We start from the raw sequence: 21306 nt of genomic DNA on the forward strand, positions 1-21306 counted from the left end.
AAGGATAATGGACAATTTTTCCAGGAGCTTTGATCACAGTCTTGGGTAGCATTCGAAGATATCAAATGACCAAGTGTTCACCAACCAATGATGTTTTCTTTCGCCTACCTAAGTACTCTACTAGAGCGACGCTCACAGTTACCCGCCAATGACTTGAGTTCGGGAATCGGAGGGGTCGCATTTCGCAAGCCCAGAAACCCCGAAACTCCGCCTTGAAAATGGACCAGCCAATAGGAAATATTGAAGAAATAAGTTCCAATGTATGCACCTAGGTAGTTATCTAAATATTTCCAGATCCTTGAAACTACGGTACCAACCTCTAGGATTGCTTAATTCATTAGAAACCGGGCAATATTTAATTAGCCAGGGTGGCTATTGCTTCTTAAGGTCCGACCAGCGTTGGAATTTCTGTGTAGGTATGTACATGTAATAAGCTTGCCTTATTTAGTATTTGACTGGTAACTTCAGGACCTGTTTAGTAACCTCTGTGAAAATACTAAACGAATTGTCTACTCGGCATATTTGCTAAATTCCCTCCAAGCACCCAGTCACTTCTCTTTTCGCATGCCTTGAAGAGCAATGAACAAGTCCCAAAGTGAGGTAGACTTGTCTCTGCCAGTGCAAAAACTCATAGAACACAACAACGATCGTGATAAGCATAACACTCTCCTTAAAGGAACTCCAAGACGTCTCTCGGGGCACACGAAATATGAATATCTTATATACAATGCCAATCACACCCAATAGGCAGGACAGGGTTGGCTTCGCACGTTGACATCAACAAGCTATGGTTGCCATTCAAGACTCAATTTACGGAAGGCATTGGCCTGATTTCGCAGTGTCAGCTTTCGTCTCGGCTCGCACGGCCAATCTCATTCCGGGTCAACTCACTATACCATTCATTTGAGGGTTTGCAGCTACCTGATTGGCAGGCCGTGGCCCCAGTCCAGCCACTTCCACCGCACTGGCCATATAGTGGGACGGAGCCTGATCCGCTCGTGGGCGCAGGAGTTGCAATTGTGGACAGAGTCGTAGGCGTAGAACCGGAATTGCCGCCATTGCCGCCATCGGTGCAAACAAGTACAGCAGGGCCGGGGATTGAATAGGGTCGGCCACCGTTCGTAGGCTTGCCGCCCGCATCGTATATGCTTATCTGGATGCCTGGGTGGGTTGCTGAGTATGCACCCGGAAAACTGACCGTGTTGGAACCAGTCGTCGTGCCGGAACCTGTAACTTGAATCCTAGGAAGAGCCAGGGGAATGAGCCTCGACCGTCTCGGCATTTTCAAGAGAGGCAAGGGAAACCTACTGGGCACATTCCATGTAGAACTGGGCCAAACCTTGGGTACTGGCGCTATGAAGAGCAATAATTTCGACACGCATGAGGTAGTTTCCTGGGGCTATGCACGAAGGCATAGAAAAATAGTGCCAGCCCTGATTGGCAATCATGCTGTCCACTGCCCAGGTGCCGCCATTCAGTCCGTTTTCGGCAATCTTGAACCACTTGAGACCCGTCGTGCCGGCCGTGGCAGCATTGTCAACCTTGGCAAGATATACCATGATGGGACCTAAACAAGTTGCATTTATCAGCCAAGACAACTTCTCTGGTTGAGATATATACCTTTGGTACCTGCATACCTTTATGGCTGGCTGCAATTGGGTTGTCGGCGTCGTTAGGACCAGATGCGCCGCCGATCTCATGTCCCCACCATGCTCCAACCTTGGCGCCAGCCGGAATTGTAATGATATTGCTGTCCTTGAACTTGAGGTTTGCATTGCAAGCAAATTCTGCGTGGTTGACATTCTCGATCGGGTTGTTACTCGAAGGAGCGCGAACACCTTTGAGCTGGCCCTGATCAACACCATTGACTGAAACTTTCTGGAAAATAGTATGAGCTTCAGCGGCCGCAGCCATCGTAAGGAGTGCTAGAAACTTCATGTCTGACAGTGTCGAAGATGCCCAGGCCACATTGAAGTGCAAAAGAGAATATGAGACAGACAGGGCAGATATCTCAACGCTTTATATACTTGAATCATGCTTATGGCGTTGGTACTGTTTCTTCGTGGCGCACTTCCAATACACGTACTGTCTTCGGTCGACGGTGCCCGTGGCCCTTGTAACTTCTCAAAGTGGATGCGGAACACAGCTTCCAGAAACGAATGTAACGCGGGCTTGGGATAGTATATCATGCTTCCAATAACTTCTCAGGAGTAGTGGCAAAACGTGTGGGGTTTTGCGGTCCGCTTCCAGTTACGATTTCGCCTTCGCCGGGTTTCAAACCCGTGCCACGGTCTCTTCAACGTCTACCGCTGAGGGGAATTTTGCTAGCCTAGTTCGGTACCAAAGGAATGTCAGGAAATCCGGCAGGGTTTGCACGAATCCGGGGTTGTGTTTACGCCAAGTTTCGCGGGGAGTTGCGGTCGGCCCGGGCTCCGAGAGAGTGGCACCCTATCTGCATTGTTCACATAAAACGATAGTCTTGGTAGTAGCACCATTGGGACCCTACTACGTGGAAAGATTATACCTGGGCAGACCATTAGCTGTACAATCAATTGCATCTCGATCTATATGTGGGGAACGGGAGGGGAGTTATGGTTCACCGAACAGGAACACTGCCACATACCTATAACTAAAACAGGTATTTTGCTTTCCTTGCTGTCGGGGCGCGTATGTCGTTCCGCAAGAAGGCGATGCTCTAGGTCTTTAAAAAATCCTTGGTCACAGAAGGGGTCGAATGGGGCCGCTGTCAATTATTCTAAACAAGGTAGACGAGTAGGGACTGGTGATGTGGCGTAATTCCGCCTGTTAATAATGCCTCGAAATAATCATTTTATATCTGATAAAGCTGGGTAGATATCCAGGTAGCCAGAGTGGAAAGATCATTCCTTGGACTGGGAATCACGAAGGCAGTGATTGACCAAGATGGATTTTGATAAGGTTAAAAGTCAAGATGTTAGAGACAAAGGAATTTCATCGAACTTGGGTAGAATAGACATTCAACTTTAGCTAGTCTAATTAAAACCCCCAAATTGAAGAATAATGATTTCCGAAGAGGAGGTTCATTAGAAATCTTCAAAGCGTCTGCGTAGACTCAAAACTGAAGCCTGCTTAAGGTATGCAAAAGGTACTTTGGATATTAATTATCTCATGGCCTGATGATAGAAAAACCTGAAGCCTTGTCTCTTTTTTACACCATGGACTCATTGGTCAAAACAAGGTCAGGCCCGACTGTTTCAAGTATTATAACGGGGATAGACTTGATTAATAAATTGAATAGACGTTCTCTTCATAATTAAGTCTTGTAATTTATTTTATTTTCTATCACTAGGGATAACAGATGGTCTCTTGAAGGCTGTAGAGGATCCTTCCCACTGCGAAACGTTCGTATAGCGGTACTAATGTGACTAGCCTTGGAGGAAAAGGAGGTGGTTCGCTACTCAGTACCATTCCCAGCTGATCCATAGCTCACTAACGCCAATGCAGTCTGTAGGCTCTGTATAATGACCCTATCACTTATTGCTCACGAATGAAGATGGTAGGGTGCATGATAATGCTCTTTATATATTTTCCGTACCTATCTTCTATTTTCTTCATTCTCTACGACCCTGTCATCCTGCGGCACAATGGAGTGACGACCTTTTCCCGGTTGCCAAGGAACACATCATGGTAACTCCTTGGATCCACACGAAGACGGCGAACTTGTGGATAATGCCTACCTTAGCTACGGGAGATTGGGGTCGAGCGGAGAATTTGTGGATGTCTCATTCGGCCTTACAAATCGGTTGCGGGTCAGTGACACGCAAAGCAGGTTCGCAGGCGGTGACACGAAGCAATTTCAGAGAGCGCATGCTGCAAAGCACGCGACTCTGCATGCTCCCGGTCTCTGGCCGCAGAGCCGAAGCCAGCTCGACTTGCCATCTAGGAGAGACACGTAGCAGGCAGGCAAACACACACAGACAGGCGGTGAGGGAGCTGGCAGCAGGGCGGGTCACCTTTCCCAGTTCCCCTCGTCGTTTTGCGGGTCCTCGCTCCAATCACACACCAACACTTCGTTCCGTCTTTTGCCAACCGAGGCCATTGCATCTGTCTCTCAGCTAGATACCTTGCCCTATCTAATATCATTCCTTGGTAAAAGTCGGATTCACAAAGGACAGTTTGGAATTCGATTTTTTCTTCGCGGCTGATTAACGCAACAATGGTTTCAATTTACCTAGTAATACTTGGAAGCAGTTCTTACCATGGTCTGTCTAGACTCCTGCTCTCGCACACTGGCATGGCACGCAACAACTCCTCACTTCCGCCACCTCATTCAAGCGGTAAAGACGTGGAGTGGTGGAGTCGAGCCCGGATGGGTGCGGGGCAGGTGACGGAAGCGCCTGGCGGGCTAGTCCATTAGTTAGCAGGCAGCTAATGAACAGGGGCTAATGAACAGGGGTCAAGGGGGGGGTTCTCTAGACTAGCCAAGCTGGCGTGCTCCTCGCCTGTCCAGAGCTAGGCATGCGAGCCTTCGCGACCAACATCACAGTGCCACCGCAACAGAATGCGGATATATGCCAGATGATTTCTCGGCTCTGCACGAGCGGCGGTCGCTGCCCGATTCATTACGCGCCTCATTAGTGCCCGAGGAGGGTCCGCTGCCCATAGTATGCCTTGTCACAATGTCACTTGACAAGGAACTTGCAAGTTGGGAGGCGGCGGATCGAGGTCGGCCTTCCGATTTCGGTCTGGCTTCTCCTCTCGACTCTAACGCGGGCCGGATCATGGTTTAAGTAGCGGAGAGAGCGCCCTTTGCCGGGGTCCAGACTTGGTTCTGGTTCCTTTACCCCTCGCCTTCAAAACCTCTCTATCGACTCGCCACGAGACCATCACGAAACAACCCGACAGATCACGTAGACGCCCTCCAAATTTTCAACCACGACCGGCTACCTTGCCAGTCAATATCAAATCCGAAGCATACCATGGCTGCCGCTGTTGCCGTCCCCTTCTCCGCTATTAGCGAACACCTCGGGGGCGTTCTCCCGCCCAGCGCCGTCGTACAGCACTCGCCCCGCCATGGGCGGAGCAGGGGGATGAGCATGAAGGGGAAGGGCGGCCGTGGCCGCGGGTACAGTGTGGTCGAGGAGCGGGATGTCACCATTGCCAAGGCCCTCATGTTCATCCTGAAGCGCACTATCCAGGAGAGTGAGGTGGACGAAGAAGAAGAGGTCGAGAACCTTGTGGCGGATGCCGAGGGCTGGGTTAGTGTCGACGACGTAGTATGTTTATGCTTGCCCCGCCCGGTTCGTCTCTTCCTAGGGGAACATGCCGCTAACGGGTAGATTTGCTGCACAGCTCGAGCATCCCAGGATTACCGTCCTCGAGGCAGACTTTGAGGACGTGCAACGTGTCGTAGCCAACGCAACCAAGGCCCGCTTCAACCTGCGACAAGCTCTCGGCACAGCAGACAAGGCCGACGAGCCTGCGTCGTGGCAAGTGCGCCGGATTGGAAACAATCGCGACAGCGTCCAAGCGCCCGCCCCTGTGGGCGATAAGCTGAACGTCGAGACGGCAGACCTCCCAGAGTTTGTCGTCTACGAGACGTCGTACCAGCGATACCCTCTAATCCTGTCTTCGGGTGCTATTTCACGTGCTCCTGGTGGTACCCAGTCGCTCGTGTTTTACCCCGTCACCGTGGGCGAAGACGGGACCGAGTCTCGCCAGTCGTCGGCCGGCGGCGAGGCCGCAGATGTCAGCATCTGGATTCACCTGCGGACAGCCCTAGAGACGGAGCCGAGTGTTGTGTGGCGGCGCACCGAGAATGGTGCTATCCTCACAGCTGACGAGGTACCCAAGACGCTGTGGAACAAGGCAGTGGCTCGTCGGCCCGATATCGGTGTACTGTTCGAGGAAGGCGAGGTTCGGAAGGAGGTCCCTGCCGGTCTGCGTGGCCGAGGTGGCAAAGGCAGAGCTAAGAAGGGCAACAAGGCCACGCTGAAGCGCGAGGGTAGCGGGGAGGACTCGGGCAGTGCGAGCGAGGAGCAAGAGTAGATTAAGAGGGGCGTACGAGGCCTATGTCTGTGTTTAACCACGACATTTGAGCAGCTCGGGGTTTGTGCCACGGATAGAAGCCGAAAGCGCTCTTCCAGGATAGCCAGCCCAGGATAGCCAGCCCAGGATAGCCAGCCCAGGATAGCCAGCCCATGCAAGCAAGTGTAGTTTATTTTGGTTATAGACAGCGATTGCCACGCAGATCCTTTACCCGTTCGCATCATGCTTCATTTTCATCCATTCTTAAGTTCTCGCTAAAAATAAAATAAAATAAAATAGTCAACTCATGGCTCCCTATCTACCTTGATCCCCCGCCTAGCGATATGATGTAACATTGTGACCAAGTCCCGGAGTAGATCCTGTTGATTTCCGAATAGGTAGGTGCAGGTACTCAATTATCTAGGTACCGTACACTGAAAGTGTGACTTAAAGTACATCCATTGTAATGAAAGGCAACGACTTGTCTTCAACTAGTTGGGCAGGCATACGTGGTCGAATGTGGGCCAAGCCGGAGACTCCCGAGCTCACTTATACCAAGATATATTTTATGTATTGTGCAATATTCGCCTAATCCATCATCGCATTGGTCGCCCCTCCTCCCAGTCCTACCAGTTGCCCGGCGTGTTTCTAGAGGCGATACCTAGTAATCTTAATAGGAGCCACGGGTCATCCCGCGACTAACAATCAGTGCCGGACCCTCAACATGCAAAGCCGCGAACCACCTTCCACTCCGGGATTGGCCTCAAGTCCAAAGTCGACTAAGACTTGTTAATTCCCATTAGGTTTCGGGTCGATCAAATACTTTCAGCGTATCAACATCCCCTTAGGCGCCGTGGGGGTGAGGACACTAAGTCGAGGCCAGGCCACAAGGAGCAGTATTTGTGTGCAGCTTCTAGGCTCTGCGTCGGCAGAATTGATTGTAAGCTGTTGAATGGCGATTTTCTGCTGGTGGATGGTGGGGTTGGCCTGAATGTGGGCTGTGCCGGAGCGTGGGGAGAATGCAGTGGGTGTTGCTGCTGCTGAGGTGGTTATCGATACCTTACCTACCTACCTACTTGAACTGGAGGCGCTGCCCGTTGGAGCTTCCGCATCTCCTTCCCCATGCGGCGCCGAGGTGTTTGCATCGAGTACGATCAGCGGGGTACGCAGTTCGCCTCCCACCCTCTTCCCAACTTTTTCGTCAATGGGTGGGCATGATTAACTCTTGTATTTAATCAGTCTACGGCGTTTGGGCTTGTTGATCTGTACGTAGGTGAGTGCCTATAAAGCCATTGGCACCTGGTCCTCGTAGCCCATTTTCACTTCATGCTGGTGCCTGTTAGGATTTGACTGGCATTGTTATGACACGTGGGACCTCGGAGCGAATTCCACACATCTCACTATGAAGCCTGTTTTCATCGCGGCCCTGGCTCTCATTGAGGGAGCCAGAGCTAGCGTGCAGGGATTTGATGTCTCGCACTACCAGTCAAGCGTCAACTTTGCAGCTGCATACTCGTCCGGCGCACGTTTTGTCATTATCAAGGCAGGTTTTGGACGGATGCAACCTGCAACCAATCCACCAGCTAACTAACAAGATCCAGGCCACCGAAGGTACCACTTACATTGATCCCACGTTTAGCTCCAAATACACGGCAGCGACTAGTGCCGGCTTCATTCGAGGCGGCTACCACTTTGCGCACCCAGGCGAAACCACGGGAGCTGCACAAGCCGACTACTTCACCGCACACGGGGGCGGCTGGTCCGGGGATGGCATCACGCTTCCTGGCATGCTCGACTTGGAGTCGTCAAGCTCGTCGCAGTGCTGGGGCTTGTCGACAACATCCATGGTCGCTTGGATCAAGGCCTTCAGCGACCGGTACCACAGCACCACGGGACGCTTCCCAATGCTCTACACGAACCCATCATGGTGGTCAACGTGTACGGGCAACTCAAACGCTTTTGTCAGCACGAACCCTCTCGTACTCGCGCGCTACGCAAGTAGTCCCGGCACCATTCCCGGCGGTTGGCCATACCAGACCATTTGGCAAAACGCCGATACGTACACGTATGGTGGCGACTCGGATATCTTCAACGGCGCAATGACCGGGCTTGTTCAGCTCGCGACAGGATAGAGATGGGTGGCTTTGACAGTTCGGCTGCCAACTGGTTTGCTGGAACAATCACACAATGGACATGTCATGTTTTCACTCCGGGAAAGTTGGGAAAGCAGTATTAGTAATAGAATATATCTGCTTTTGACTGTCTTCAGCTTTGACATATGGGTGCCGATGCTGGGTGATCAGCTTCAAGCACTGTGATTGGTATCTTTTCTCGTTATAATGTGCTTCCAGGACTTAAACCGTGCTACAGCTACCTATGCTCCACTTCGAATTAAATATTGTCCTTATCATAGCATCAGTCCTTATCCAAGTCCTGAAGAGTCGTTGCACTCGGGACGAAAAACACAGAACCGGTCAATGCGGATGAGTAGTCGAGCAAGCGGTCGTGCAAACCAGGAGGATCGCCAATAAACATGCGCTCCAACATGCGCTCAATAACCCACAGGTGGCGCGAGTAGCCGATGAAGTAGGTCCCGAACTGGCCCGAAGCTGGCGAGCCAAATGGCATGTTATCGCGGAGGATAGAATGTTCAGTTCCGTCGTCATCAGTGATGTTGGCAAGCGTCTTGTGCGCTTTTTGCTTAGAGTCGTCCGCGTCAGCCAGCTCGACATTGTCCCATTTCGTGCGCCCAATGACGGCTTCTTGAGCTTCGCTCGACAGACTGCACCAGGCCTTCATGTCGTGCACGTATTTCTGCACAACTACATAACTCCCGCCCACTGCCCCCGTGGCAGCCAAGTCCGCCGGATCTCCATCGTCAGACGCGACGAGAACAGCCTTGCTGATCTGGGTAGCGGTTGCCGGATTCGCCGTGCCATCGACGAAGCCGAGCAGGTCCCGCACGTCAAAATAGCGGAAACCGATGGTCTCGTCAGCCACCGAGACGGAATCGCCGAGCGCGTCAAGCAGCTGGCGCTCAAACTCAAAGTTCATGTCACGCCGCTCGGAACGGATATGGAATATCAGGTCGCCGGGCGTCGACGGAGCCGTGTGGACAGCACCGCGGACGACGCGGAAGGGATGCAGCTCGGGCGGTTTCAGCAAGCCCACAGGCGCCATGAATCTGTCCCACGCGTCGGCTCCGATACCGACAGTGCAGTTGAGTGCAGCAAATGGGTCGCGGATGGACACATTCTTGTTAAGATCAGCGATGTTGGCGAGCACTGAGCGAACCGTCTTTGCGGCACCCGGCGAGTCCGTCAGGGTGAGCACAAGAAAGGTGGCCGACTGAGTCAAAGGGGCGTCGACACGCTGAGGCTCGACGAGGGAATGCGCGTGGCTGTCTGCGCTCACAGGCATGCTGGCCGTGGGGGGGAGGCTCTGACCGAATCGGGCTTGGAATACGGAGCGTCGAGAAAGGTGCAACGGTCTGACGGCGAAGGACTGTGGCCCAGATGCAAGGATCCCAAGGCGTCTAAGCGCGTCACTTCTCTGTTTGGCCAGCGTGGTGCTCCTCACAAGGTCCAGCTTTTTCATTTTCGGCACGCCATGAAAGAAATGCACAAGACAGATTGTGCATTTTGTATCTGTTTGGTCCTATGCTGCAAGAGCGTATTACTTCCGCCTCCGCACGCCTCCGCCCAAACTGTCGCGTAGCGCCACCGCCGCTTACTAACTCCCTCTCTTTCAGAGGAACGAGGTTGCCCACAACCCGACCCAGGTCCGGGTTGAACCCGAGAAACCCCGAACTTCTGCAACCGTCCAAAATCAGCACTAACGAAAAGATTTGGAAGCCCTCACGGTTTTGGGACCGGGCCTGCCATAATCCTTGCCGAGTAAAAATGTGTCTAGAGTAACGTCAGCGGTTCAATACTCCTTTGATGTTTTTGTAATATAATTTGATTGTTTCGAAGTAAAGAAAGATGCATAATTGTGGTTGTGTATTCAAGTATTACTGATAGGTATTAATGCCTTAGAAGACCCGAAGTTTCTATCTTGCTGTTGTTAAGAAGGTACCAAAGTAATGCACGAGAGATTAATAAAAGGCTAGATGAAAAAGAAAAAGAAATGTTTATAACAATTAGAACTAGGGACCTAGATAGCTTAATTAACCTAGCGATATGATGTGGCAATGACCTGTTGACGAGTTTGGAGTCTGGCATAGTAAGTGTAGCAGGATAGTACGTGTAGCTTTTATTTATTTAGATCTAAAATAAAGCAACCGTTGTAGCCATAAATAGTCTGTAATCCTCAATCCCAGATTCACTCCGTGGATAGCACGTCGGTATTTCGGGTTCATTTTATGCAATCCCTTTTCAGCCCTAATTACTAATTAATCTAAATTGTGGGAACTGCGATGGTGATTTTAGATGTTAATTACGTCTTGTTATTTATATCCATGCTTTTTAGAAAAGCATAAGTAATCCAATTTGCGCTTGATTTTGCTCTCGACGTTTAGTACAACCTCCCATGCCCAGTAGGATCTTGACATCGCCCCTTGTCAATGAGGTGGACTGGAAATTGGGGGATATGTGCATTAGTCCCAGTGGGACGTGGAGGAATGGAATTGGAAAGCCATGCAGCGAGTTCTGCAGCCAGTGATCTTTAAGGCTTGCGTAATGCAGGTAGTCAAAGACGCCATCCTATCACGTCAGAACCGGTGGCACCTCGTTATTAGCTGGGCTTAAAGTCTTGGTTTGCAATTCTCTAGCAGAGGTCAGGTGGGCTGCTCCTTTCTCAACAACAATTACCGTCTGAAAGCGCACACATGGCCCTTTAACCGACCTACCACAGTATCCGGGCTGGCCAAGAGCATGACTGTCAAAGTACGGCGAGTGGCCGTTATCGGCGCGGGGCCTGCGGGAGCTATTGCCACAGATGCACTTGCCAAGGAGCAGGTCTTCGACACAATCCGTGTGTTTGACCGGCGGCCGGTCGCCGGCGGGACTTGGTACGGACTTTGACGCCCCTTGATCAGTTCAGTGGTCTGGACTTGCGGCTGGGGAAATGGGACAAGATGCCTGACCTACTTCTAGGATCCATACGCCTCATCTGCCTGCGGCGATTCCGTCACTGAGCGACTTGCTCGAAGGGAAAGCCGATGTTCCGGTCCCCATACCGGTGCAGTTTCCGGCAGAGACAGCCAAGTCGGAAACTGTGAATAGTCACCAGAGGCGCTTCTCTGACACAGCCCAGCACGAACACTTGCACAGTAATATCATTCCCTCCATCATGAGCTATACCAATGAGCCGTTCCCGGAAACTCTCTCGCCGCGGGTGCTGGCCAAGTACGGCCCCAATGCTCCCTTCCGCCACCGCGAGACCATCCGTGAGTGGGTCGAAGCTATCTTCATACGTGATGGATACAATCGCTTCCTTGAGCTCAGCACCACTGTCGAACGAGCCGAGAAACGAGACGGTGAGTGGATTTTAACCTTACGGAAAGAGAATCCCGGCCGCGACTACTGGTGGCAAGAACGCTTTGACGCCTTGGTCGTGGCCTCTGGTCATTACAATCTTCCATGGCTACCAGAAATTCCCGGCCTCCTGTCTTTTGACACGCGCTTTCCTGGCCGTATTGTCCACAGCAAGCACTTCAGGAACGGCGATCAGTTCAAGAACAAAGCAAGTGAAAGCCTCCTGAACAAGGTATTAAGCGTCTTGAACATCTTATGTGCTAACAAAGGGCGCATTTCCTCGGGTGATTACAGAGAGTCATTGTAATTGGCGGCTCTGTCTCTGCACACGAAATCGTTCACGAAGTGCTCCCATTCGCCCAACATCCCGTCTACGCATTAGTCCGAGGTGAGCCGATCCCGGCGTTTGGATGGACGCCATTTCAACACCCACATATTTCTCTACTCCGGAAGGAGATAACAAGGCTCGATGCGTCAACGGGAGACATGCACTTCTCGGATGGCTCAAACCTGAGCGGTGTTGACCACATCATCTTTGCCACCGGTTACACATTCAGCCTGCCATACCTGGCTCATGTTCAAGACCGCATCCAAAAGGCATACCGCCGCCTACCTGGCGTGTACCAGCACACCTTCGACATTCTGGACCCGTCGCTGACCTTCATCGGCATGGTAAGCTCCCAGCTATCATCAAAGTCACGTTGCGCGCGGAACGCTGACGGTTACATGCACGGCGGAAAGCTCGGCGGCGGGTTCACTTTCCGTGTCTATGAATGGCAAGCGGTGGCAGTAGCCCGCCACCTTGCCGGTCGAGCCAAGGCTTTGCCCCACATTGCGGAACAGCAGGCCTGGGAAGCCCAGCGTGTCGCCGCGAAGCGAGGTGGGAAAGACTACTACTCCATTGCCCCTGACTATCAGGCATTCTTTGAGTTTCTACGCGACCTCGCCGGAGAGTCAGTGGCGGGAACGACAGGGCGCAGTCTTCCCAAATTCAACCCTGAGTGGCTGAAGGAATGGGCGGGCATGATCGAGCCAAAGATTAAGGGCTTTGAAGAGTCGAGGAGGAAAGCCGAGCACGAGGAACAGGCCAAGGCGAAGAGAGCAGGGAGGGCAAAGCTGTAAATATAAGCTCAAGGCTACAGATTGCTTCTCTACCTTGCTTTTTCTTTCCCCTTTCTCCACTCTCTGGATATCACGTCAATCAATCCCTTCCAAGCTCCTGTAGTCTTCGAATGATTTCTACGGCTTCACTCCTCGTCTTCTCCACAATTGCACCCGCACCGTCAACGACCCTTACGAGACCCACACCCGCGCCAGCATATGTCGCTGTCCGGCCTTCGGGGCCCCAGCCTCTTCCTTCCTTGACTGCTAGATCGTGGCTCTTTTTGAGATCTTCGAATCCGGCCCCAGCTTGTTGTTCAACCCAACTCTTGTTGATGATGGTGCGTGGGCTGAACTGCTCAGGCCAGCCAAACGTTCCGCGAAGATGGTTATAAAGCTGAGTCCGTACCGTGGTACTGGCGCCATCTGCTGCCCGAATAACCTCGTTCTGGTAGTCCTTGTTGACGCGAGCCTCTTGCGAAGCGAGGAAACGTGTGCCCATGACAACACCAGCGGCCCCAATCGCAAGCGCAGCAGCCGCTCCACGTCCGTCCGCAATGCCGCCGGCTGCAAACAATGGGATTCCCGAACCTCGTGTAGCATCCGAGATCTCAGGCAGTAACGTGATGAATCCCATTCCATCCGAAGCACGCCCGTGTCCGCCTGCCTCAGTACCCTGCACAACCAATACGTCAGGCCGAGATGCCGTGTCGCTTGCTGCCGCCTCGACCGCCTCGTTGAACGTGCCGACCTGAAGCCAAATCTTTGTCCCTGGGCAGGCTTCACGAAGACGCACTGCCCAATTGTCGACTTCGGCCTGCCCGTGGCGAGGTGCGAAGAGCCATGCCGCAGCCGGTCTGTACCGTGACACAGTGGAAGCGGCCACATTAATGTCGCCGTTCCATAACTGAAACCCGACGCCAATTGGAAGGAGAGAGCTGCTCTGGTCGAGGCTAGAACTGTTGGAAGCGGGCTGCGAGATGGGCGAGTGAGACAGCATATCTTTGGCCGATTCAAGGTCAACAGCTGTCGTCTGCGGCTTCTCGCCAGGTCCGATGAAACCAAGACCGCCGGACCTGGAGACGGCTACTGCAAGTTGAGGGCCCGAAATAACACGCATCGGAGCTGCAACTAGCAGAGGCTTTGAAGTCCAAGGATATGCTGCCGAGAGCTGGTTTCCGAACTCGATCGAATGGATGATGTGGCGCATTTTGCTCGTGCCTGCCATGAACACACGCCAGTTGGTAGTCAGCTAATCAATAGTTCATTACTTAAATTCCTTCATATTTTGCCAAGTAATGGAATCCCTCAATTATGACTGTTCCCTAACGGAGCTGGCATAGGCTCCATCTCCCTGTCCTCCGCGGAGATGTGATGAATGCGGGGATCGATGACAAACTAGCGGCCCGGCAGTTTCCCGATGGCCGAACAATCCCGAACATGTCTACTCCTAGGGGCGTAACTAATTAAAATACCAACGCTAGGTAAAGTCAACGCAAGTCACCCGAGGCTTGATCCAGCTCTTAAACCATAAAATGCACTAGACTACGGAGCATGGGGCCAAAAGAAAGTGCCAACCTCCATAGGGCTCCCACTAGACGCACACGTGGGGCGGTGTAACTTTCTTTTGGCCCTTTTCTCCATCACTTTTAGGGCACGCAAGGGTAGTACAAAAATGTTCTACGGACTGCTTTGGCTCACTTAAAATATTGTCGGGGTTAATCTTCCTTTCGAAAGGCTGTAAAAACCAGGGCTGTAGGAGGCACTGTGAAGGATATTCGGCCCAGACTCAAGGATATCGCAATACATTTCCTATCTTGCGATATCGAACTGAGCAGACATCACAGTATTGTTAAGGGAGCGAAACACAAGGGTGAAGCCAACCACCAACCCATTTCCCTTGGAAAGCCCTAGGCGACTACAAAGACGTCCAGTCCAACACCGTTTAAGAGAGCGGTCGCAGTAGCGTCACGCTGAGTGCCAGCGTCCAACGTTTTCTCCTCACAGTCATTATCGGTCCAGCCTCTGTCCGGCCCCCAACCGATAGATCTTCCCTGGGCAAAAGCAATGTCAATGAGACCACGCATCATGGCGCCCGACTTCTTCACGCTGCTCCAGGCGTCAAAATAGACGCGATCGACAAAAGCCATGTCCCCAAGGACGTCCTTCAGGAGGATACGGCAAAATCCTTCATAGAAGTCATCATCCCGACGAAAGCCGTTGAAAACACCATCACTGGGGTCGCACTCAACAAAAACTGTCAGTCTTCGCACACTGGTACAGTCAAAGAGGCCGAGGGCCGAGTTCACCACCCAGCCGCGTGGGGGTTTATGACCCCAGCCAGGGCCCAGACGCAGCTCGAGCGACGTGATCAGGCTGCGCTGGCGGGTATTCAGCCTCGCGAGCAACGGCTTTTTGGTCTTGAAGAAGCGGCCTGCATGCGTAGGAAAGATGCGGAAGGTGTGACTACTATAAAACAAGTAGGTGGCCTCGTTGTAGATGGTCCGGCAGGTACGGAGAATTGCCAATTTTTTGTGAATACGTTTGTAGTTGTCCGTGTCGAGGTCGATTACGCCGATACCGGCAAAGTGGTAGCCGTATATCTTGAGGCGCAACTCGGTCGGGAGAGCAAGGAAGCAGAACGCCTGCTTCTTCGCCTTTGGCTTCTCGACCGGGCCGTCAAGAGACAAGGCGCCGATGGCAATCTTGGATAGATCATCGTCGGGGTCTAACTCGGCCTCGGAGGCGTAGGTAGACGGGTATGCGGAGCTGGTGGGCGTGGTATAGGTCGAGAGGATCGGCGTTGGAATGGCGGGTGTTCGCCCGACGGCGCGAGACGCCTTTGTGGTCGGTCTGCGCGGCATGTTGTGGCGACCTTGTCAAGCAAAGTTGAGGCGGGTTGGTTCGGGGGAAACAACGACGACGGAGGACGGGGCTTGTGACCTGCAAATGCAATGTCAGCTTTGCGTGAATGTGGGTTCAAGGGTCGCCACCCTCTGCAAGCGCGACCTAACTGACACTTGGGGTCCAAAACACGACGAAGAGCTGACCTCAAGGGCACGATTAAGGTCGAAGATATCGACGTCTGATTTCGGGTTTGGGACTCGGGCTGACGAGAATGCAGAACTCTGAGGGTGGTTCCATCGTGAGTGCTGATGCGCGACGACCGATTGAACCACCCTCTAGAATGCATTTGAGGCGGCCATGGCGGGCAAGCAGGCTTGGGCGGGGTTGAACGTTGTTGCAATATGGCCGAGGACAGGCGGCTTTCGGAGAATGATTCAGACCACTGGTGGGTTTCACAAACCGCGCGTCTCTCAGTGCAGGCAAAATGGGGAGGAATATATAAGGGCCAGGCCAAAGTTCCGGAAGTGAGGGGAAGGCCGGGTTGGTGAAGGGAGCAAGCGACGGTCGAGACAATGCGTATACCTTATGGTTTCTCCTCGTGCTGCAATCTCCCACAGTTCCATCGCTGACACGTCTAGCGGCAAAAAACGGGCGGGTGCGGCACGTGAGGAGTGCTGGGATTTTGCGCTCTCACCATGACGAAATACCCCGCTTCAGCGCCTCGGAAAGGCCCCCTTGCCCACTGCTGGCGGGACCCACATCGCCCGTGCCGCGCGTGAAGCAAGTTGAGGAATTCGGGTACTGGCCCGTGCACGACAACTCGAGGAAAATCTAATCAGGAGCTGTGGAAATTTTTGGCCAGGAAGCTCAGAGCCCAGCCCAAGCTATCCAGTCCATTCTTGACTTTGTCAGTGCCACGACCATAACCTCCCCTCCCATTTAGCGCCACTGGCGCCGAATTCTCACTGCGAACTGCCCGGCGACGCCAGAGCTCATGATGCTGTCGAGAGCCGCTGCGCGCTCCGCCGCGGGCGCGAGAGCTGCATCCTCGGGGACTTGTTATGCCCGGGCATCACGCAGCTTGCCTGCCGTCTGGACTCGAGGTATGGCCAAAGACAACAAACAGCAGCACCCGAGATTCGCCAAGCCGCCAAACTCGGCCGCCCCCAAGACATCATACCCTCCAGCAAGCGACCCTGCCACGACACCCGCTTCCTCACCCTCCACACCCGTCCGACCCTCTGCTCCCAAAGACTCGGCCAGAGCACACGCCCAGACCGAGGCCCAAGGGGCTGCCACGTCAAGAGCGACCGAAAGACAGCAGCGACAGCCCGAACTAGAGCCCGAGACGGAACCGATACCTGACCTTTCCAAGCTCCCCGATCTCACGCAGGGGATCCCCTCTACCTTGGAATACGAGACGGCCGGCGCCACCAATCGCTCGTCGCTAGCCTCTGCAGAAGACGAGGGGGCTTCTGCATCGGAAGGCGACGGCGGCGGCGGCGGCGGCGGCGGCGGCGGGAGGGCCAAAGGCGAACTCCCCGCCTCTGCATACATATCCTCGTCGGAGCGTCGCCGTCAAAAAGTGGCCAATTGGATGTTTTCGCTGGCGGGCCTATCCATCGTCGGAGGCACGGTATATCTCGGCAGGGACTGGGACGAAGACGACCTGGCAAAACATCCAGAGGTGCCCAACGGATGGGGTCTGACGCTGTGGTGGAATCGTGTCACGGCAAGACTCGGTGAGACGATGACCTACTACCAAGAGCCGGCCTTTGAGAAGTTACTACCGGATCCCGACCCGTCCTTTGAGCGACCATACACGTTGTGCATCAGTATGGAGGACATGCTCGTGCATAGCGAATGGACTCGCGAGCACGGGTGGCGGGTCGCCAAGCGGCCTGGTGTCGACTACTTCCTGCACTATCTCAGCCAGTATTACGAAATCGTCCTTTTCACGACCGTACCTTTTGCCATTGCCGAGCCATTGGTGCGCAAGCTCGATCCGTATCACTTCATCATGTGGCCACTTTATCGGGAGGCTACAAAGTACAAAGATGGTGAGGTCGTCAAGGTATGAGCTTCCCATTAGCTGCAGCTCTTTTTTGCATTCTAACACAGGCACAGGACCTTTCTTATCTCAACAGAGATCTATCCAAGGTCATCATGGTGGATACTAGCGCCCAGCATGTTCGTGATCAGCCTGACAACGCTATTATTCTGCCAAAGTGGACAGGTGACCCCAAGGACACGGAACTTGTATCTCTGGTCCCTTTCCTTGAGTTCATCCACACGATGGAGTACGACGACGTGCGCAAGGTTCTGAAGTCATTCGACGGCAACCATATCCCCACCGAATTTGCGCGCCGGGAAGCTATCGCGCGCGCCGCGCATAACAAGCGAATTGAAGCTAGCCATGGAAAAGGCTCAAAGGGAGCCGGAGCATTGGGCTGGCTTAGCAGCCACCTTGGCCTCAAGCCGAACAATATGAGCTTGATGGTACAACCAGGAGGTGAAGAGAACCCAGCTGAAGCCCTAGCAAAGGGTAAAATGCTTCAAGACATTGCCCGCGAGCGCGGCATTCGCAATTACCTTGCGCTGGAGGAGATGATCCGCACGAATGGTGAGAAATGGCTCAAGGAAGAGGCTGAAGCCCAAGAGAAGCTCCAAAAGGAAGCCATGAAGAACATGCAGAGCTCCTTTACTGGCTGGTTTGTGAAGTCGGGAGAAGAGACGAAACCGGAGTCTGCCCCTACGGATGGTGCCGACAAGAAGACGTAACAGGCGTCTTTTTTATATACTAAACATGTACTAACACAATTTTCTTTTCTCTCCATCACTTCACTGGAGTACCCACTACTGATGCTAGTCCTCTCTCCTCTATTTCGGGCCATTTCGTCTATGGCGTGGAATTTAAAGGTCGCGTTAATTGGGCACCTCGTACATAATCACCCACAATGCGCAAACGGGTTGTTTGGAAAGCCTTGTAGAATACTTAGATTAGACTAACGGTTGCTAATATGCGCGGTTGAGGACATATTCGTTAAGTTCAACGGTTCCCATGGGTGTATAAGGAGCGATGCCATTTGCTAGCTTCGATATTGACATGCTCTTCCAATAGAACGGGAGATGTGTCAGGCTAGAAGACAGCAGCAGACAATGATTAACATTATCCCTTGTGAGATCTCTCCTCTATCTTACAGGGGGTCCCGGAATGCTATCCGCACGTAACGTCTGACAGATGAACCGAATGTCTGTTGTCCCCAATCATCAAGGTCATGGACCCTTTCCCCAGATGACGTGATATTGGGATAGAAGGTGTCGAAAAAAATCTGTGAGAGGTACAGTAGTATACTGACGCAGACTTCCATCTGCTCAACCTAAATGACGAGGATGATTGGCAATTGACGACAGAAACATCTGCCGCAATGGTTCCGCATGGCAGCCAGCAGAAGTATGTCGGCCAGCTTCCTTAGAAAGAGATCAACGGAGAACTGCCGACGTCCTGTTTGACGACGTGTTTGCTGTCAAAATCTGCACCCAGCCTCTGCGGATGCCACGAATGCTGGTGACCGAAGGCGAAGAGTTCAGTTCTGGATTCTTCAGGCCCCGTTGCTACAAGGATTTCCCGCCTACTCAGAATTAAGTTCTTTGTACCTGTTTGTTTTTCGTCATACGACAAAAATTTGCCCATGCCACATGTGTTTGCTTGATCTCACGGCACTGTGAAACCGCTAAGCCTGGTACCCAGGTAGCCAGCCCCTCAATCCAATATTCTGTCCTTGACTCTTTCTGTTTTTCTGGTTTGTTCTTTGTTGGGATACTGGACTGATGTGTTACGGTTCGGCATCGGGTCAAGTGAGAACAGCTCAGGCCTATGTAATCGTCAAGACTCGGCGACTTGAAAGAGAGCATAAATATGACCGTCTTTCTCTTCAATTCCTCTGCTCGAAACCAGAGAAGCATCCCTCACCCAACACGGACGGAGCAAATCACCACCACTGCCTCACTGCCAGCTTAACACCAAGCAACTACAGGATGCATCTCACTCGTGCAGTACTCACCATCGCCCTCGCGGCTACCACGACTACGGCATTGCCCAGATGCAAGCCGGGCAATATAGCGGATGAGGCATGCCAAGCCATCCAATCACGTGGACATGACAAGCTTGACATCTCCGACGTTGAGGGCCAAGATCGTCAAGAGACGTCGTTCCATGAGAAACTGGACAATGCCAACACAGGCAGCCAAGGCAGAAAGTTGACCCAGGGCCATTGTAAGCCTTAACAAGATAAATTGTCTCCGTTGCGTCAGAAAGAAGTAATAGCTGACTCTGTGTTTAATATAGCTGGTTCCGGCATGATGTCCCAGCGCCGTTCCGTCGAGCAGGAGTCTAGCCTGACTCTTATGGACGTGGGCAAGACTCGAGTGGCACAGAAGGGCGACAATGGGAAACTTGAGGCTGATGCGCTATTCCTGGATCCGGAGATTTCCAAAGGAAGCGAGCACCTGTCGGACACGGACCATAATATCCACGACATGGATGGAGACTGGAACTCGAAGCTACAGTCGCGTGAAGACGGAAAGCACACAAGCATCGCCGCCAAGGAAACTCTCATTGACGACGCTGACTCCCAAGGGTCTGGCCACAGCCAAAACACCAACATGAAGATTGGGTTCAAGGTCAAAGTCCGAGACTTCGTCAAAGGGCTTGGTCAGGATCACTCTGATAACAGCGTTGGTCAGTCTCAACCCTCTGACCGGGAGGACCGAGTCCACGAGAGTGACTTCGGGGCTACGATGGACACCACTCCTGTCTCGCACGGAGAGGGTATGAAGGCGGAAGACTTTCCGAACCACCTATCGCTCAAGGAGAGTATCTCTATGCCTTCCCAGCAAAACGACAAGACCCTGATGCATGATCTTCAAGGAAGCAATGTGCAGGAATGTGACTGCAGCTCGCCCAGCCAGAGACGCAGCTCTATCAGCGAAGACCCAGTGTCAGATATGCAACATAACACACTGTGGCCCGTGTCAATCTCAAAGCACGACGAAATTACTCGCCCAATTTCACGGCGCCAATTCCAATCCAAGCCCCAACCTCATGTCCAAGAGGCTGCTGGTCATATCGGCAATTTCATGTCTGGCCAGAAAGCTGATTTCACCTGGGAAGGCAATGGCCAAACGATGAGCAAAACTGGAAACAAGGGTGAGATGAAGGAATCTGACAAGGTTGACAGCTGGTCAGAGAATTTGAACCGGAAAACCGAGAGCGGCACCAGCAATGGCAACAACAACGACAAGAAGATCATCAACAACTGGCGCCAAATAACACAGCGTGACGGCGGAGACATGGAGTTTAATGCCATGAAGCAAGCGCAAATGATGATGCCAGGTGTCGACTCATCCATGACTGAGAAGAGCGTCCTCCAAACTCGAGCTCAAAGAGACGATGAGGATATCGAACATGGCGCGAAAGGTACAAGCCGGACGATGAGTGGTGCACAGAGGGGGGACAATCTCGATCAGGATCACCAAAAACAGTACGCGTGTGTTGGATCGTGCGAGGCCGGCAGCGTGTATGGCGATAAGTACGCTTTTTCATCTTTTCAATTTCATGTTTGTCATTTTCTCCTGATTAATTCCGAAGTCTCGCGCCTCGGAATATCTTGGTTTCGGGTTTGAACGTGTTTGGATTTTCTACTTAAACCCTCTACTCCCCCCTTCGCTCTCAATTTTCATGCTAACAATGAAGTGAAGGCCATGGGAGAAAATTGGCGAGTCAGCCGATCTTGATCAAGGTAACCAAGACGAAGACCACACTCGTAAGAATGCCGGTGTGAAGACAAATTAGGGCAAACACAATACGAATTAC

At 52.6% G+C, this 21306-nt stretch overlaps 9 protein-coding genes across 9 annotated transcripts; 5 read left to right on the plus strand and 4 right to left on the minus strand.

Annotated features, from left to right (window-relative positions):
• Positions 1–382: 382 nt before the first annotated feature.
• Positions 383–1938, minus strand: B0T26DRAFT_737647 (glycosyl hydrolase family 61-domain-containing protein; the record flags this gene model as incomplete). The annotated part of the gene is made up of 4 exons (XM_060443477.1): positions 383–408; positions 892–1241; positions 1309–1567; positions 1638–1938. 4 exons carry the CDS (start codon positions 1936–1938, stop codon positions 383–385), a joined length of 936 nt encoding a protein of 311 aa, XP_060304161.1.
• Positions 1939–4958: 3020 nt separating this feature from the next.
• On the plus strand, positions 4959–6027 carry B0T26DRAFT_632284 (KptA family-domain-containing protein; the record flags this gene model as incomplete). The annotated part of the gene is made up of 2 exons (XM_060436431.1): positions 4959–5255; positions 5332–6027. 2 exons carry the CDS (start codon positions 4959–4961, stop codon positions 6025–6027), a joined length of 993 nt encoding a protein of 330 aa, XP_060304162.1.
• A 1099-nt stretch (positions 6028–7126) lies between these two features.
• On the plus strand, positions 7127–8227 carry B0T26DRAFT_868143 (glycoside hydrolase family 25 protein). The gene is made up of 3 exons (XM_060447854.1): positions 7127–7168; positions 7246–7549; positions 7608–8227. The coding sequence occupies exons 2-3, from the start codon at positions 7409–7411 to the stop codon at positions 8136–8138; spliced, it is 672 nt and encodes a 223-aa protein (XP_060304163.1). The 5' UTR covers positions 7127–7168; positions 7246–7408; the 3' UTR covers positions 8139–8227.
• Positions 8228–8234: 7 nt separating this feature from the next.
• Positions 8235–9064, minus strand: B0T26DRAFT_691355 (uncharacterized protein). The gene has a single exon (XM_060441123.1). It carries the CDS (start codon positions 9058–9060, stop codon positions 8422–8424), a length of 639 nt encoding a protein of 212 aa, XP_060304164.1. The 5' UTR covers positions 9061–9064; the 3' UTR covers positions 8235–8421.
• A 1668-nt stretch (positions 9065–10732) lies between these two features.
• On the plus strand, positions 10733–12644 carry B0T26DRAFT_691357 (thiol-specific monooxygenase). The gene is made up of 4 exons (XM_060441124.1): positions 10733–11017; positions 11103–11691; positions 11778–12155; positions 12225–12644. The coding sequence occupies exons 1-4, from the start codon at positions 10881–10883 to the stop codon at positions 12603–12605; spliced, it is 1485 nt and encodes a 494-aa protein (XP_060304165.1). The 5' UTR covers positions 10733–10880; the 3' UTR covers positions 12606–12644.
• B0T26DRAFT_691359 (uncharacterized protein) lies at positions 12586–14017 on the minus strand. The gene has a single exon (XM_060441125.1). It carries the CDS (start codon positions 13810–13812, stop codon positions 12685–12687), a length of 1128 nt encoding a protein of 375 aa, XP_060304166.1. The 5' UTR covers positions 13813–14017; the 3' UTR covers positions 12586–12684.
• A 477-nt stretch (positions 14018–14494) lies between these two features.
• Positions 14495–15448, minus strand: B0T26DRAFT_631167 (uncharacterized protein; the record flags this gene model as incomplete). Its single annotated transcript, XM_060436326.1, has 1 exon — positions 14495–15448. One exon carries the CDS (start codon positions 15446–15448, stop codon positions 14495–14497), a length of 954 nt encoding a protein of 317 aa, XP_060304167.1.
• Positions 15449–16080: 632 nt separating this feature from the next.
• Positions 16081–18589, plus strand: B0T26DRAFT_842109 (uncharacterized protein). Its single transcript, XM_060447560.1, has 2 exons — positions 16081–17505; positions 17559–18589. Exons 1-2 carry the CDS (start codon positions 16426–16428, stop codon positions 18210–18212), a joined length of 1734 nt encoding a protein of 577 aa, XP_060304168.1. The 5' UTR covers positions 16081–16425; the 3' UTR covers positions 18213–18589.
• A 270-nt stretch (positions 18590–18859) lies between these two features.
• On the plus strand, positions 18860–21285 carry B0T26DRAFT_671450 (uncharacterized protein; the record flags this gene model as incomplete). Its single annotated transcript, XM_060439325.1, has 4 exons — positions 18860–18885; positions 19469–19707; positions 19780–21022; positions 21192–21285. 4 exons carry the CDS (start codon positions 18860–18862, stop codon positions 21283–21285), a joined length of 1602 nt encoding a protein of 533 aa, XP_060304169.1.
• Positions 21286–21306: the final 21 nt, after the last annotated feature.

Source organism: Lasiosphaeria miniovina (genome assembly GCF_030549165.1).
Source record: "Lasiosphaeria miniovina strain SMH2392-1A chromosome Unknown B0T26scaffold_1, whole genome shotgun sequence".
Taxonomy (NCBI): Eukaryota; Fungi; Ascomycota; class Sordariomycetes; order Sordariales; family Lasiosphaeriaceae; genus Lasiosphaeria; species Lasiosphaeria miniovina.